The sequence below is a fragment of the Stegastes partitus genome, unplaced genomic scaffold, assembly GCF_000690725.1.
Source record: "Stegastes partitus isolate 25-593 unplaced genomic scaffold, Stegastes_partitus-1.0.2 Scaffold269, whole genome shotgun sequence".
Lineage (NCBI taxonomy): Eukaryota > Metazoa > Chordata > Actinopteri > Pomacentridae > Stegastes > Stegastes partitus.
Genome location: NW_007578000.1, coordinates 53,381 through 69,661, shown reverse-complemented (window position 1 = coordinate 69,661; position 16,281 = coordinate 53,381). Strand labels below are relative to the sequence as shown.

The 16,281-nt window shown below is 41.2% G+C and overlaps 1 protein-coding gene across 1 annotated transcript in view; it reads left to right on the top strand.

Annotated features, from left to right (window-relative positions):
* The window catches only part of LOC103357708 (exostosin-1-like), a 360,610-nt gene extending 345,251 nt beyond the window's left edge, over positions 1 to 15,359 (top strand). The window contains exons 10-12 of the mRNA XM_008282376.1: positions 7,660 to 7,820; positions 9,318 to 9,489; positions 15,174 to 15,359. Coding sequence (XP_008280598.1) covers positions 7,660 to 7,820; positions 9,318 to 9,489; positions 15,174 to 15,359 — 519 coding nt within the window. The remainder of the gene's footprint in view (positions 1 to 7,659; positions 7,821 to 9,317; positions 9,490 to 15,173) is intronic.
* The last annotated feature ends 922 nt before the right edge of the window (positions 15,360 to 16,281 follow it).

Below are 16,281 nucleotides of genomic sequence, written 5' to 3'. Positions count from 1 at the left end.
GAGGAAATGATATTTGTATTGCCCTTTTTTTTAAAAAAATCAAGACTTCAACATGTCAGCAGAGCTAGCAGTGAGTCACGGAAATATAATATATGCAGACTCACGCTGATTCACCAGGCCGACGCAGACTTTACGTTCAGAGGTAAATGCAGGTGTTTAGCCTGTAATTGTACACCACGTCTCGTATGTGTTGTACTTCCACAGAACTCAATCAAAGCTTGTCTCGGGGCACCACAGCACAAACTATACCTAGAAATCCACCTCTACTATATTCAGTAGACTAATAGAAATGTATTTGCATGATTTTTTTTAACTCCCCCTTATGTTCCTATGGTATTCTTTTATGACGTCATTAGGGATATAAACAGTCACCACCACGGCAGAACATTTCTATCTTGAAACTACAGTGTACAGACGACAGTCTCAAAAACACAGACTCAGACTCTCACAGTATAATACGTGACAAATTTAATGACACCATCCTGTCAACCTTCAGGCTTCCTGTATCATCATTCTGCTTTATTTTCCCAATGAATTTCTCCAATATTAAAACTTGTCACACAGCATTTTTGCAGTGTTTTGGGGAGTTATAAGTGAGCTGGTGTGCTCGAGCTGCAGTGAGTGACAGAGAGGTGGGAACTTCATAGATCTGAAGTGACAGTGCAGCGTTATATCTGATGTACTAAAGGCAGCAAGGGATTGTTTTCACAGACAACACTACATATACAGTTTTGGTGCACTGCGTTGAGTGTTTGTGGGTTTAATCAATGGCTGGAGGGACTTGAAATTGTTAAAACATCTTAAATATTTCTTTGTCACTGCAAATCAACATTCATCCAAACCAAATCCAATCATCAAATCATTTGACTGGATTTCTTCTATAATTTAAAGTTACCTCTCTTTACAGCCTTTATTAAAAGTAATTTAGCTGACAAAAGGTGGAAAAACTGGCAGTTGTCTTACTTTGGATACACTTTAATGTGTTTTTAATGCATTGTAAACATAGAGCACCGCACTAGCAGAGAGGAAAGACAGTCAGACTCCACCATAAGCAATAAAAACTACTTTGTAGAAAGGTAAATACAGAGTGCTGACAAATCGATTGGCAATTGCTGATCAAAAACCATGTTTGCATTAATAAAAATATTCAGTATTCTAACTACAATCAAGTCCCATCCAAAGTCACTACTAAATTCAAAGTGGCTGCTGTGTTTGGTTAATGCTCTGTTGTTGTCTTTTGATATTGCATTATCAATATACTGCAGGTAAAAAGCCTATAAATGAAAGACTTCATATCTTTGATGGTTGTCTATTTTTGACTGACACAAATATGTTCAAATGTCGTAACACAGGTCACAGAGTTTCTGTAGTTTTAAGGCAGTAACACGATGGAAGCAGCTCGTCTGTGATGCCGATTGAGCTCCTGCATTGAGAGCCATTACGAGCAGCAACCTTGTTTCTCTACTGATTTTCAGCGAGTGAAAGATGCAATCCATAATGGATTGTGAGCCCAATGAGCCCGAGAGATCCAATATATCTTTAAACTCTGAGATGTTTTATTGATCGGAGCAAGTCAATGTTCACCTTTTCTACGCAAACGGGATCACAATTACACTTTATGGCACCACAATTTGTGGCACAGCAATACGAGCAAGTTTATACAACTAAACTTTTATAGGCGCTCCACTTGTTTTATGAAACGACAAGGGGGGAGGGGGGAAGAAGACGTCAGAGAGGGAGAGAAATCATAAAGGGGAAGTGGAGTGAATCTTTGCTGTGCTTACTAACCCATTGCTCTAATTGCCCTTTTAACATGGCGAGGGGATTTATTGAAAGGAGATGAAATATGTCAAGTGACTGAAAATGTGCAAGGGAGAACATTACACTTTTAATAGGACTTTTCATATTACAATACCTCAGTGGAAGAATGGCTGTGCCAATTTCATAATTACATTGTTTCAGCTCATTAAATGTATGATTATTCCATGAAGAGAGATTAGCGAAGGGAATACGACCGAAAAACCTGACAAAGCTTTTGTCTCTCATTGGGTGGCCAAGCGTGCCGTAGCGTTATGCCCTTTGGAAGACATTTTCAATATGGTGGATATGGAAATAGCGCTACAACAGCAATGAGAGAAATTTGATCATCCTCTTATTAAAGGCATATCTAGGGTTTTACAGGGTTTGAGCACGTGTCAGAGCATTTTATAATTTTCATCAGTATGCAGAGTTGTCAGTGGGGACGAACACAGTAATACATTATTAGAAAAAATCTGATTTGACCTTTATTGCTTTTTGCAAGCCATCTACAGTACTTCATTCCATTTACATCAAGCACTTTCAGTCGTAACGTTACAATAAAATGAAGATTTTAGATTGAGGCAGAGTTCAGAAAAGAGTTTCTCATGTTGCAAACAATGTTGCTCACTGATTGATTGACTGATTGATCTGAAAATATAATTGCATCAACTGTGAAGATCTAAAGCCCCCCAGCTACAGCCTATTAGATATTGACACTAACAGTATGGACATTTCTGCCTATCAAAGTCTGTATTCTTCCATCTTCAAGTGTTTCCTTTCTGCTCAGGTAAGACCAATAAAATGTTGGGCTTGTGCGAGTGAACTTGTGGCTGTATATCTTCCAGAGTACATCTGTAAATGAAAAAATTAAAGATCGTGAGTTTGAATAAAGGTTTGTGCGGTATATGTAGGAATAAAATAAATAAGGTGCACAAACATTGGCAACAGCAAGGTGACACAAAGAAAAAAAAGAGCTTTTGTGAATTTGCGATTGAAAACTCAAAGCAGAAAACTGTGTGAAACTTAGCACTCGGAGTTCAAACGGTGTGAAACTGAAGTCACACGCTGAAGTTGCATCTATTAATTTTGGCCCTGCTTTTGACTGCACAACAGGGATGCTGAAGTTGCAGCAAGGGGAGTTTCACACAGTGTTTTTGTGTGTTAAATCCACCCCAGGATATTCTCAGTGTTTTTTTTTATTACATGTACTCAGACGTTTTTTTTTTTTTTAGCAGGTTTACAGAGGTGACGTATCCCTGCAGGTTTATATAATTTCCAGACATCTTTTTAAAACCTAAAGTCATATTTGTTTTGTTCCTCTATTTCTGTCTTTGCTAAAGCCAGGCAAGTAGAGTTAAATAAAATGCCGTAACTACTGTTAAGACAAACGTACAATCAAGGTTCGCGACACATTTGTTAAAGCCCAAATTAAATGACAAAACACAGTGTTTCCCGATGCACCTTTGACTAATAGACTGAGGTTTTTCTTTCTGCTGCTCTGAGCTTAAAGCACAAAATACAATAAGCTGTATGATGAGATAGCTCTTACCTCTGCATAAGGTTTGTTTACCAGTGTATCACGATTTTGGCTTGCAACAATTTTAAAACTAAGATATTCGAGATAAAACATTCCACATTGTGTTTTGCAATGATGCACTTTTTTTTGTCTTGTGTTAACAATCAAGCACGCTCCTTTCCTTTACAGTGGTGTACTTTTGCCTCTCCTTAAAAGATCAAATGTAGCACAGACTTGTTCATCCACTAAGAATGGTGTTCATTTCTGTCCGTGTGCAGTCCAAAATTTGTGTCTGAGACTACACTACAAGGACAATAGCGCACATGTTCTGCAGTAGTGTGTATGTTTGGAATATGTATGACCTACCATGTATGCAACAGTGACTTCGAAGCATATTTTCATGGACTGGAAAGGTAGCACAATAGCAACAACAATGCATCCATGAGTGTCTGCATCTGTCCGCAAAGCAGTACAACCAAGGGTTTAATAGGGAGAGTGAGCTGGGTTTAGACAGGGTAGTTTTACTCCCTTGATGGTTTGTTGCCAACAGTGAAACTCTATCAGCTGTGGGATTATGGCTCTGAGGGCCTCTAAGTCTAACATTTTCTCGAACTGACCAGACTGTAGCACCGCAGAAATCCGGTTGGTCTCTTTTAGCCATTCATAGCCAGGCTGGGAGGCAGATGGATGATTGTTGGCGCCCTGTTTTTTTTAGAACCTGGTGCTAAACCAACTACAGATGACCTGATTTATCTAGTTTTTAACCTTTTTTTAAAATTATTTTTTTTAAGTAGTTTTTATTTTAGCAAACTTTAAAAATTAAGGAAAACCACTGACTTTGAAAAGACATTTTGTTAAGTTCAATAAATGCGTTATATTTCCAAAGTCGATCAGCAACAATGTGTAATATTCGTTATCTCAAGATTGATGAAAGCAACTGTGATTTTAATTCTGGCCATAAATCAAATGTACTTTGTAGTATTAAGTACTAAAATCAACGGTCCTGCATTTGCTGAAGAACAGCAGCCTTCACATCTAAGTCTGATTTTTACAAACCCATCCATCCACCCTGAAATCCTCCCAATGCTGACTGTCCTCATCTGACTTACTTCTCTGCTCCCGTCATAATTACCACAGCCACTTGAGGATTTCTTGGGAGGACAGTTTTGGGACTGTGCCTGAAAAAAAAAAAAGAAATTGCCTTTTCTTATCCAATTCCACCATCTCATCAAGTCCATGCAGACCCCTCCACACATACAAGGGAAACAGGGTGCATGCTTGGCAGTAGTGTGTTGTGTGAGCATTTAGATAGATAGATAGATAGATAGATAGATAGATAGATAGATAGATAGATAGATAGATAGATAGATAGATAGATAGATAGATAGATGCTATATATTGTATGTGAGAATAAACCTTCAAGCAGTCAAGCAGATGTATCCTAATCCAAAATATGAATTAGCACAAACAAAGCTGTGCATTTTTGATATTAAGTATAGGTTTGATGTGACTTATTGGGACGCATCTGGACACAGGAGATGTCGCAGACCATGGTGTTGGGGTGCAACATTAAATGCAATGCACTAAACTCCTCAACTACCATAAGAGGAGCTGTGGGCAATCAATGAAAGAAACTTTAGAAAACGTCCAGGCAGGACGTTACCACACACCACTGAGACTACATGGTGGGAACAGCTATAATTCAAAAGATGTTGCAAACTATAAACCTGTAGTAGCCGCTTGTGGCCGCAGTGTGGACCTTACACCCCAGCTGGTTGTCTGGGATCACACTGAGACTGCTGGTAAAACTTCATCAAAGCCACAGCACTCTAAAACTGCTGGATACGAGGTCAGTTTAAGACACATTCTCCTGACTTTTATCATCCTCAAATCAGATGGAAGTTGACAGAGAAAGCACTGCAGTGGCATTGCTTCCCAGGGAGCAAAATAAAAGAACAGATTGAAAATACAACTTCTCAAAACACAATGGAAAAGCCTATACACCCAGGGGGGGGGGATAAGGCATCTAAAATGTGATGTAACTCCTTTTCATCTCAAAACGCTGGATATGTTAAACCCAAATGTCAGGAGAGATTTGTAACAGATCTATTGCTGGATTGACCCTCTGCTCCTCAGATCAATTTTGGCCTTGTAGAATATATTAGTATGTATTACGCAAACACGTGCAAACCGTCTTTTCATCTCTGGAGGCCACAGGCACCATTACCATAACCTTTAACCAAGTAGTCACCCTTAAATTTAACAATTCACTTTATGAGGACTTGCTGTTGCCAAGAGGTCCCCACAGTGTGTCTGCGTAAACACACTAACGTCCCCATAACGTGAGTAAAATCACACATACACACACTCTGTTCAACTTTCCATCTTCCTTTGAATCCCTCAGCCATATCAAGCCTCTGTTTTGTACCATAATTAAGACAGACAGATAAGTGCAAAGAATCTGCGCTCTCCCACTTGCTCACTTGTAAGCCAGCACACACAGTCATACGGACACACACACACACACATGCCATTTCGCATTATAAAGAGCCCTTTAATCTCTGAAGGCAAAATTATATTTGCATGATATTATTAATCCTTTCAGCACAGCTACGGAGACATCTGACACATACAAACACATGTCAAGCGCACACACACACACACGCCGCATGCACACAGCTAACATGTCCATTCATGAGGAGCTGCGCTGAGAATGGCAGCTCCAACCTTTCACTCAGCTCAGCGCTGGCACTTTACAGTAATTGCTCACGCGATTCATGACAGAAGCCGCGAGGTATCAGTAAAGAACATCCACTTTCGGTGCTCCCCTCCCCTAATCCGTCTCTCTACCTGTACTATTCTGGTAATTAATTTTCTCTCTCGGTTCCTGAGGTGATGTGTGGCTGCGAGTGTGTGTGTGTCTGTGTGTGTATAACCAAGTATTTCATTATGTGCTGCTGTCCTTATTCTCTGGTGTGTCTGCCCGCACGTCTCAGCGGTGTTTTTGAATTCAAAAGAGGGTCTTTGTCAGGTAGCTCAAGCTTCTTCAAGGACACCAGGTGCTCCAGACAGCCCCGAGTGAAATTTCTTCTTTATTGGTGAAGTAGGTGGTCTGAGAGGAAAATAGAGCAGCAGACATTGTCCAATCTGGTTCCTGCTTTAAAGGCGCGTAGCTCTAGAGGCCAACCGACTCCCTCTCGTTATGTGAATCTATTAGAGAATCATACACTTACAAGGGGCTGAAATTGGTGATAGTTCAGGTATTTTGGGCCCGTACTTAGTAATATGTGAGTCTAAAGGTGTGTTGAGACAAACTGTTTGGTGAATCAGAGAAGCAGAAAGTATTTTTTGCACAGTTTGAAGTGAAAAAAGTTCATGAAAATAGCAAAATTTAAAAGAATATTCTCAATTTCACCAAAAAAAAAAAAAGTTTTAAAATCACTTGAGGTGTTTGAGGGGGAGCTGGAGAACATCCCAGCTGGGCGAGAGACAAGGTGCATCCTGGAGGGTTTGTCAGTCCATCACAGAGCTAACACAAAGAGACAGAAAGCCGAGCACATTCACACTCACACACAATCATCAAGTAACCTTCCATGCATGTGTTTGGACTTTAGGAGGATGCTGGAGCACCTGGAGAGAACCAAAGCAGGCACAGAAAGAACATGCAAACTCCACACTGACGTCCTAACAAGCAACAGGTTCAAATCCAGAACCGCCTTGTGTGTGTGTTGTGACAGTGCTAACCACTGCAAAGGGTTGCTTTGCTATCAAACAAACTAAATCCTAAACCTGTAGAACTTAGAAGTATTCGAGATCATCAGTGAACACGGGATTTTCTTTACAGTAAAAGTCATAATTAAATGGAAGACTTTTATACTGAACTGATTCCTGACTGTAGTTATTTTACTTTATCGTCCCTTTTTCATGTTATTTTGGGCTTTTGACTAAAGCCTAAAAATGTTTAAACTTACCTGATCTAGACAAATTAAATTAGTAGCCAGGTATAGAATAATAAGCAGAGCTCTGTAACAGACAAATCACTCTGCTCTAATATTTAAAGTACATTTTGAAGGGGAAATACTTGAATTGGGAAGGAAACAAGTCTTTGTGAAGCTTTGAAGAGGCGGTGAAGTTATGTAGAAGATGACCTTGTTGGTTTGCGGGCTAAACGCAATTTTTAAGTTTTTGTCAGTTTGCCTTGCTCTGTGTATTCTGAACAAGCTGTATCACTTCTTTACATTGCTAAGTGCCCTCAACATATTCTCCTGTTTTTCACTATTTCTAAGAAATTTCCCTTGTGTTTTCTTGTCTTTAGCCAGTTTTCCTTCTTTCTGCTTCCCCAGGTGGATTTTGCCTTTATCGTGTGGCAAAGTTTCCCCGAGCGCATCGTCGGGTATCCAGCACGGAGCCACTACTGGGATAGTTCCAGATCGCGCTGGGGCTACACTTCCAAGTGGACCAATGACTACTCCATGGTCCTGACAGGAGCTGCTTTCTACCACAGGTACAAAACCCTTTTTTTTTTTCCTCCTGATCGCTGAAGCACTGCTGTTGTTTTATTGATTAGGGCAAACTTGTCCCTTTTGTACAGTATTCATTCAAATATTTAACATGGCAGAGAGGAGGAATATTCATTGTCTTGCATTTTTATAAATTTTCTATTAACAAAATACAGTTTAATAGACATAATCAGTTGGAAAAATATGGCTCTTCCCCACTTATACTTTGGTGCTGTTAGCATTTGTACCATTAGCACAAATGTTCCCACAGTCCCAATCATCAAAAGAAACCCCTAATTTCTTCCCCAAACACATTTGAGAAAGGCCATGATTTTATTCTTGCTGCCACCAAATAGCAGCTGGTAATATATATTCAGAAGTCTCTCGCCCTAACCCTGGACATCTTAACAATTATACTGAGTTCAGATTTGCTGATTGTGGGGCCGGAGAGTATGACCCAAACACTCCTTTCAGTGCATAGTGAAATTAAAACTATCTGCAATCAGGATTTCTATTCACACCCTACCGTCCTAAAACAACCTAATTATATTACATTGTTTAAATCCCATAAAATAATAATACCCTTTGATGCCCACAAAAAAGTTAGTGTCTGTGAAAATGTTTAAAGGCTGAAAAATGATGCTGCTGTTATGAAAGTTTTATTAAATCTTGACAAGCGGCTGGCCATTCGTTTTATTTACATCACTATGAAAGGAGTGGTGTTTCAGTACCTTGTACACTGAATAAACTGTTAGTGATCATGTAAAGACATGCAAAAACAGTGCAATAAAAATAGTGCTTTTCATCTCGATGTCACTCTTTAGCCTGTCGTCCAGCTACTCTTTCATCAGTGTGCCTTATGGTGCACTTGTTCTGCATCCCCCGTCATGCTGATCAATTCCAGCTTCACCGAAACACTTCTCCACAAGATACAAACCACGTGAACAAGCGTCTTTCATTTTATTTTTACTGCGGTAATAGAAAAAGAAATGGGATAATATAATCTTTCTCCACCTCTGTGTTATCTAATAAAGTGATTGTCAAAAATACAATGCTCCGGACTAAAATAAAAAATGGTAAATTCAAGTATTAAGCAGAGCGGTAAATTGAACGAGGAGTGTTTCTCTCTGAAGGGATTTGAAGCATCTTGTCACACAGATAAACAGCTCTCTCGTCGTTCTATTGTTAGGACGCTCAATGCGCCTCTTTAGTCCTTTTGTTATTCAGACTCTCAAATGCCAACTCAAAAAATAAAAAATAAAAAAATGAGTGGAAATAAGAAGGAGAGGTGGAAAGTGTGTGTGTGCGCGTATTTGTGTGTGAGACCGAGGGACAGCAGACCTTGGCAGGGAGGTAACAGAGTTGACAGTGATCTAGTGCTCCCATGCTGCTGAGAGTGCAGCACAGCAACCATACTGAACAGAACAGAATAAAACAGAATAGAACAACGCTTTTTAAAGAGATAACAACCTGGCCTGTCTTTTTTTTCCATGGTGTTTCAGATACTACCACTACCTGTTCACTCACTACATCCCGTCCAGCCTGCTGACTATGGTGGACCGCATGGCTAACTGCGAAGACATCCTGATGAACTTCCTAGTTTCAGCTGTTACCAAGCAACCGCCAATCAAAGTAACACAGAAGAAGCAGTACAAGGAAACCATGATGACCCAGGTGGGACAGAGTTTTACACTCATAGATACATATACACCGGGGCTATACCGACCATGAGGTATCAGCAGACCATTAATGGAGGGGCTGCTGCAACGCCACCCTCTCACTATAATCAATGACAGTGTCTTCTCCAGACATGAGATCAGAGCGTTGTTGTACTTTCCACTGAGCACGTGATGCTCCACTGCACATGATGTAAATTTCGTCATCTTCTTTAGTCCATGGGAGTCCTCTTGCATCCATCCGCCAACGTTCGCAGTAGAGTGCAACCACAGAATACATAAAGAGTCCTCCAAGCAGATTCCAGCAAACTAAGAAGGTTGTATAATAACAACAACTAAGCATCCATGAGCTGCTGTTTGTGTGCGCATCCAGAAGGAAGCGTTGCATATGTGCTGCTGAAATGCACGCCGCAACTATAAAAATAGATCAGCTTTTGATTCATATTTGTAACGCAGGGTGTGCGTGGTCCTAATGCTTCCTCAGAAACCTTGTCTTTTACAGAGTCTGCTGTCGATGTTGCCTTACCCATATTACGCAAACTCGTTAAAAAAACGTTGTTTCATAGTACTGTGCTGGTTCCAGAAACTAAAGATACAACAATCCCAAAATGAAAGCTTCTTGTTTTGCGTCTACCCAACATCGTACTATGCTGCAGATGTAGCCACTAAAAAGACATCTGGGACACATCTGCTCTGCCAACAGTCTGCATACGCGTTCAGGGTAGCCACAGGTTCAGACTGTGTACACTCATGCGCTGTTCCCTATACAATGAATGTATTTCTAGCTGTACTTGCTAATCCTTTAAAGCATCGAGGGGAGCAGAAGTCAATTCCAGCTGATATTGGCTGAGAGGGGAAGTATATATGTGTGCCCCATTGTCTGTCAATCACAGGGCTTCAAAAATAGACCATGATTGTAACCCGTTCTGATGATACAGAGTTTCAAAATTACTGAAAACTTCTTAATTATGTCCAACACATATCTGTTTTTGTATGATAAATAAACATAAAATACTTGATTTGCTTTCAAGATGTGCTAGTTTAGATGACTGACCTGTGCACATACACTGGGCAAGTAGGCCTCTATATGTGCACTCTTGAGTGAGGATAATTGAAAAAAAATCTGCTGTTTAAACTGTTCAAAAACAAGACACAGCATGTATGGCTTGCCCTCACAATGACCAAGAAAAAAGCTTAAAAGTAAAGGTAGTGAATCTACCCTGAACATCGCCTTGGGCTCGTAGGGTTAAAGATCAAAGTGAGTTGGAAGCAGATGCAGCCAGCTGCCTTTTCTCGGTGAGCCAACTGGAGATCTCTGTTTAATTAAAGGTGTCAGAAAGAACACGAAGGCCTCAGATCTTCCTCAAGTGTTTATTTTCATGTCTTTGGCCTTTTGCCATTGACTGCTCCATGTACTATATGATAACCAGGGCTCCAGATCAAAATATCACACTGGTCGCTTCAGTGTGGTCGTTGCCTCCCATCCTTTGGGCACATCTGTCATTACCATTTACCAGGTTGTTTTGCTATGAAAGCTGCAAACAAACATAGATTTCTTGTGGATCAACAGCTCTGACATTTGTCTGACTTGATGGTTTGGTTTTTTAAATAATGCATTGCCAAAGACATGAATCTAGGTAGTCTCACTTTCCAACTTGCTAATTTAGGCTTTAGAGCAAGATAGGGAGACTGCCAGTGTTAGATGGCTGTATAACATCTTTGACAAAACAGGCAACCAGCATTACCAAACATTGTTAAAATATTAAGTTTAAGGAGTATGTCGATGACAGCTAGTGAGGGTAACAACGTTCGCTCAGTCTCCGAATCACACACATCCCCAATCCAGACCAAACTGAAGTCAGATCTGGCTCCAATTCCTCTCATTTATTTTGTAGCACTATATCACATAATTAGTCACCTATGTATTATATAGTTGTGCGTATTATAAAGTAGCCTGAATCTGCAGTGAACCAATGCTGTAGTGACAATGATGTAGGAGCTTCCAGGTTTTAATCCTCCTCTTTAAGGTGTCCTCTGTAATGTATCTTTCAGGTCTAAAAATCATGTTGAATGTATTTCCTTCCTTATAAAATATTAGCAAAATTGGCTTTTTTGTGTAGTTTGACCTTTTTCCATTGTTACCGTCCATGCTTGTTGACACCGTCCTGCTACCACCTCCTCATCAGTGGAACTGTCTGAGGCAGTCAACAGGAATACGTGGTCAGTTGCTTCCTATTGCACCTGCCGGTAAAGAATGAGACTCAAACGAAGTTGAGATTCCTTTAGCAAATAGTTGCTCCATGACACTACCGCTGGTCAACAAATTCACCCGTTAACCTTAAGGGTGTTTATGAGCAACCATACAGTTTAAAAAGGGTGAAAAAAAAATGCATGTTGAGAAAGAATAGTGTCTCTCCAAGATTTTTTATAATTTAGAGACGAAGATGAAAAGTCTCTTGTTGTGTTAAATGAGTGATAGATACAGGCCTGACCTTCTCTTTGGGAGATCCCTGTGTGTGTAGGTGTGTGTGTGTGTGTGTGTGTGTGTGTGTGTGTGTGTGTGTGTGTGTGTGTGTGTTCATGTGGCCAGCCCTATGTCAGGTTCTGATTGATGGCCTGACCACAGGCAGGACGATGACTCGGCAGTATGGACTCAGTGATTAATGTCTTAATTGTGAAGGCAGTACGGCAAACCTAGATTTACTCCCCCCCTCTTCCCTCCCTTGCTCTCTCTTTCTTTCTAAGTCTTTTCCTGCCTCCCCCTGTCTCACCCCTGATTTGTTACTTTGCTTCAAGCAACAGCAGATGGGCATTTAACATGGAGAAGGTGGAAGGGGCTGATGTCTTTTGGGACACTTTGACCAGCAGCAACAGTTTAATGAAGTAATAGAAAAGCCTTGACTGCTATTTTAAGCAGTTTTTTTTTGTTTGTTTTTTACCAATTCATTTTGGATTTTAGGTGAACAGATCTCCCATCAAGATGTCAAACTGCAACTGTTGCTCAAATTCTTTGTAGTCGCATTATTGTTACCTGACCCCTCGCAGCCAAAGCTGCCACAATATCAGTCTCTTTCAACCCCACAACCCCTTGCCAAAGCTTATTGAAGGGGTCCGCTGCTCTCCACCTTGCCTTTACCAGCTCTATCTCCACCTCATCTCCCAGCAGCCACCAAAGGTCTCAAACCCCATCTCTACCACCCACGGCCCATCCAAAATTATCGGGTGAGCATGCAATGCAGCATGTCATCTAATGTCTTCATTTTTTTGTCAACTGCATGGGGAAAAAACATATGAGCCCCATTGCCTGAAAAGAAAAAGAAAAATGTTCAGATAATGCAAGAGTCAGAGCACTCAGGAACTATGTGGTGAAACACAGAAGGATCTGGGTTTGTAGTTGACCCACAGTGCCCACAACCTCCAGGTAATGCAAGCAGCAGACCCGTACAAAGCAACAGAACATCATCGCGTCAAGCAGCTCTAATCTTGCAACAAGTGGAAGTGGTTCCAATTGGACAAACAGAGTGATGCCTCTTGGAACCATCAGCCAAGGTCAAAGCTGCAATGCCTCCAAACAACGACTACATCATCGTCAGCCTAACAGCTGAGATTAGGGAAGAAGACTGCAGTCAAATGTAACTATTAACAACTGAGCAAGCCAGATTCACCACCTCAGGCAGAAGCTGAAGAGCCCGAGGCAGCAGTACAAGGTAGAGAGAGGGGACTTCTCATAGAGTTGCACAGCACCCTCAGTTAAAAGGCTTATGACCGTGAGTAGGTCCAAAATGAATGGCAGACAGAGAAAGGACAAGGCCAGGAAGAAAACTGCCTTTATAGCTGCTGGGGCCGAAACACCTCCCCCAGTTTACCTTCTCCAAAGCTTAGATGGTCCATCACCTCCAAGACAACTTCAGTGATGGATCTAGGGGGCAAGGTCTGGGTTACTGTGAGTCATTCATCAACCCACCAGGACCAACTTTGGACTTTGATGGAAAGGAGACTGGCAAAAAGGAGGTCCAGGAGTGTGGTTTCCTACAAGGTTCATAAAAGAGTTTCAAATTTTCTCTTCAGACTCTACAAGATTTTAAAAGTGGCATGGAGTATGGACAAGGCAGTTCTTCTGTGGAGGTACATTCTACAGTGTTGTCACCGGGCACCTACAGACTACATCCAGACAAACTCCTAAAATGATTTCAGCCAAGAAAATAGGGATCCAAAAGGTACTTGACCTAGAAGCTTGACAGAACAAGGGAGAACAGGTGGTGTAGTGACTGGACCTTGCAAATGCCTATGGTAACATACCCCACATGCGGGTCAGAAAGGTACTAAATCAGCACCGTATGCCAGGTACGTCCAGGGAGCTCATCCAGACTACTCCAACAGCTTCAGTCTGAGATTTGGCACTGGCTCAACAACCTCAGAGCAGCAAAAGGTTAAGCAAGGACTTATTACCAGACACAATATCTCAGGGATCTTTTTCCTGCTTACTAAGAGGTCTGCTAAGGGTTCAGTGCAGAGGGCCCCTCACCAAGTCTGGCATCCGACAGCTGCCCATTTGGGCTATTTGGTGACAAAAACATATCTCTCAGGTAGTAGGTGGATCCTGAAGGGTCTTGAGGAGCATATCACCGTTCATGTCCGTTGTTGAAGTCCAGGTCCAGACAGCAAAGGTCATCAACAAGTTCCACTTAACCCTTTGTAGCATGTAGATGCCATACATAGATTGGATAATCAGCTGATTGAGGACACCTGCGGCACAGAGTGGCTCACCTGTCTTCAATCTGCACCTGCCGTAAAAGAAGGGCTTGGTTCACCACACGAAGCTGGACCATTGGACTGTGCACAGTTAGTCAACTCAGGCTAGCTTTAGCTCTATTTCTGTTCATTACCTTGCTTGTTTCCTAGCCTTGTGTTACCTGATCTTGGTTACTTCCTTACTCCTGTGTACTTTTCGTTTCTTAGGATTAAGTCTCTACTACTTCCCATGGTTTGTGGTTGCCAGTCTGTTGTCCCTTCTGGGCTTCCATAGTTCTCCTGTGTCCTATTTTCAGCAACATAATTTGCTGGCAGTCCTGTACTTATCGCTGTTGTACCTGAGCTCAGCTCCCCTTCTTATTTGTCCCCCTATTCCTCCCATTCAGTGTTTGCTTTCCTCTTTTTGAATTTTGTCTTAATAAACTGTTAAACCTTTATGGGTGTGCTGTATCTCTCTGTATTCACCGTGACAGCCTGCAGCTTTAAATGTAGACTATTGCAATCATCTGCCGTCTGATTGGACAGCTTGACTCTGCTTTGTGATTGGATTGTCATCATCTAGTCAGATTGATGTGCTACAACCACAAACTGTTTGCCTAACGTATCCAGTTTCAAAAGACCAACGTGGCCAAATTCCAAATTCAAGGCTTCAGTAAAGTGTTCTCCAAACCAGTGGGTGATGTCATGGTCACTAACTCCATCTTATATATACCGTCTGTGGTAAAATGATCAAAATTTAAACAGGATTTTCTTACAATATAGGGCTGTGTTATAACTACAAACTATAAGCGAACAAAACTATTCTAGCTCAATCTTATTGACCCTAATTTTAGCCAATCCATCACCTGCTACAGAGCTGTGCTGATTGATTCCTCCACTGCTCTAATACAATCATCTTCTCCCTCCCTCTCTTTGCTTTTCCAAACCAAGGGTTCCAAGGCGTCTCGGTGGGCTGACCCGGACCACTTCGCACAGCGACAGACCTGCATGAACGCCTTCAGTCACTGGCTGGGTTTCATGCCCCTAGTGCACTCCCAGATGAGGTTGGACCCTGTTCTGTTCAGGGACCAGGTTTCCATACTGAGGAAGAAATACAGGGACATTGAGAGGCTGTGAACGCACAAGGACACACGCCAAATCACTGAACGAGGAAAAGTAAGAGAGGTCAGCAAGGTGCGAGTGTGTGCTTCGGTTTCCTGCTCGAGAGCGCAAAAGAATACACACCGAATGAACATTTGAAAGGCTGTAAAGGTAAAGTCACACAAGCAACGGACATAAAGATGATAAAACACGGAGAGGACATTTAACTGCGTACTTCTATGAAAAACTAACACTGCTTCTGTATGCGTGGTTGATAACAGCAAACAGCTGTGCATATCTGCCATCTGTGACAGTACACATAATTATGAATGCATGTAGACACATGCAACAAAGGGCCTGGACACATTCCAGCCAGTCCTGACCACAGACATACAGTACGTGTTGCATGGTTTGAACAAGACAACTGTGCTGTGTAGGACCTAAAAAAAATAATGTGTGTAAAAAAAAAACAATTCTAAAAGATATCTATTGTGAAAATTGACAAAAAGGTTGAAGAGATTTATGAGTTATAAGTTGTATTCATAAGTCAAAGGATACACTCTGTGGGGTTGTACAGTAGAGACTCACTGTGGACAAAACAAACAACGTGTAGCTTCTGGTTTAGGCCACATGACAGCTGCTATCCCAAAAACCCCCCACAGTCAATGGCAATATGCCTCTTGTATACTATTGTAGATTTTCAGCAGCAGTTCTTGTCTGTATGAAGCAAATAAAAAATAAAATAAAGAGATGTTATGTTATAAGGAGAGAAGCTGGATCTGAGCTTCATTTCCCTTGGAAGAGTTTTTATAAAATGTTTTCCTTAATAATTTCTTTCAGAATTTTTATATTGCCATGTTCCATTTTTCTTTTCATGTTCATTTAGGTTAAAAACAAAATGCACATCTACATCTCCTGTGGTTATTTTTATGTCTTGTACTGTAGATTCTGACTCTTC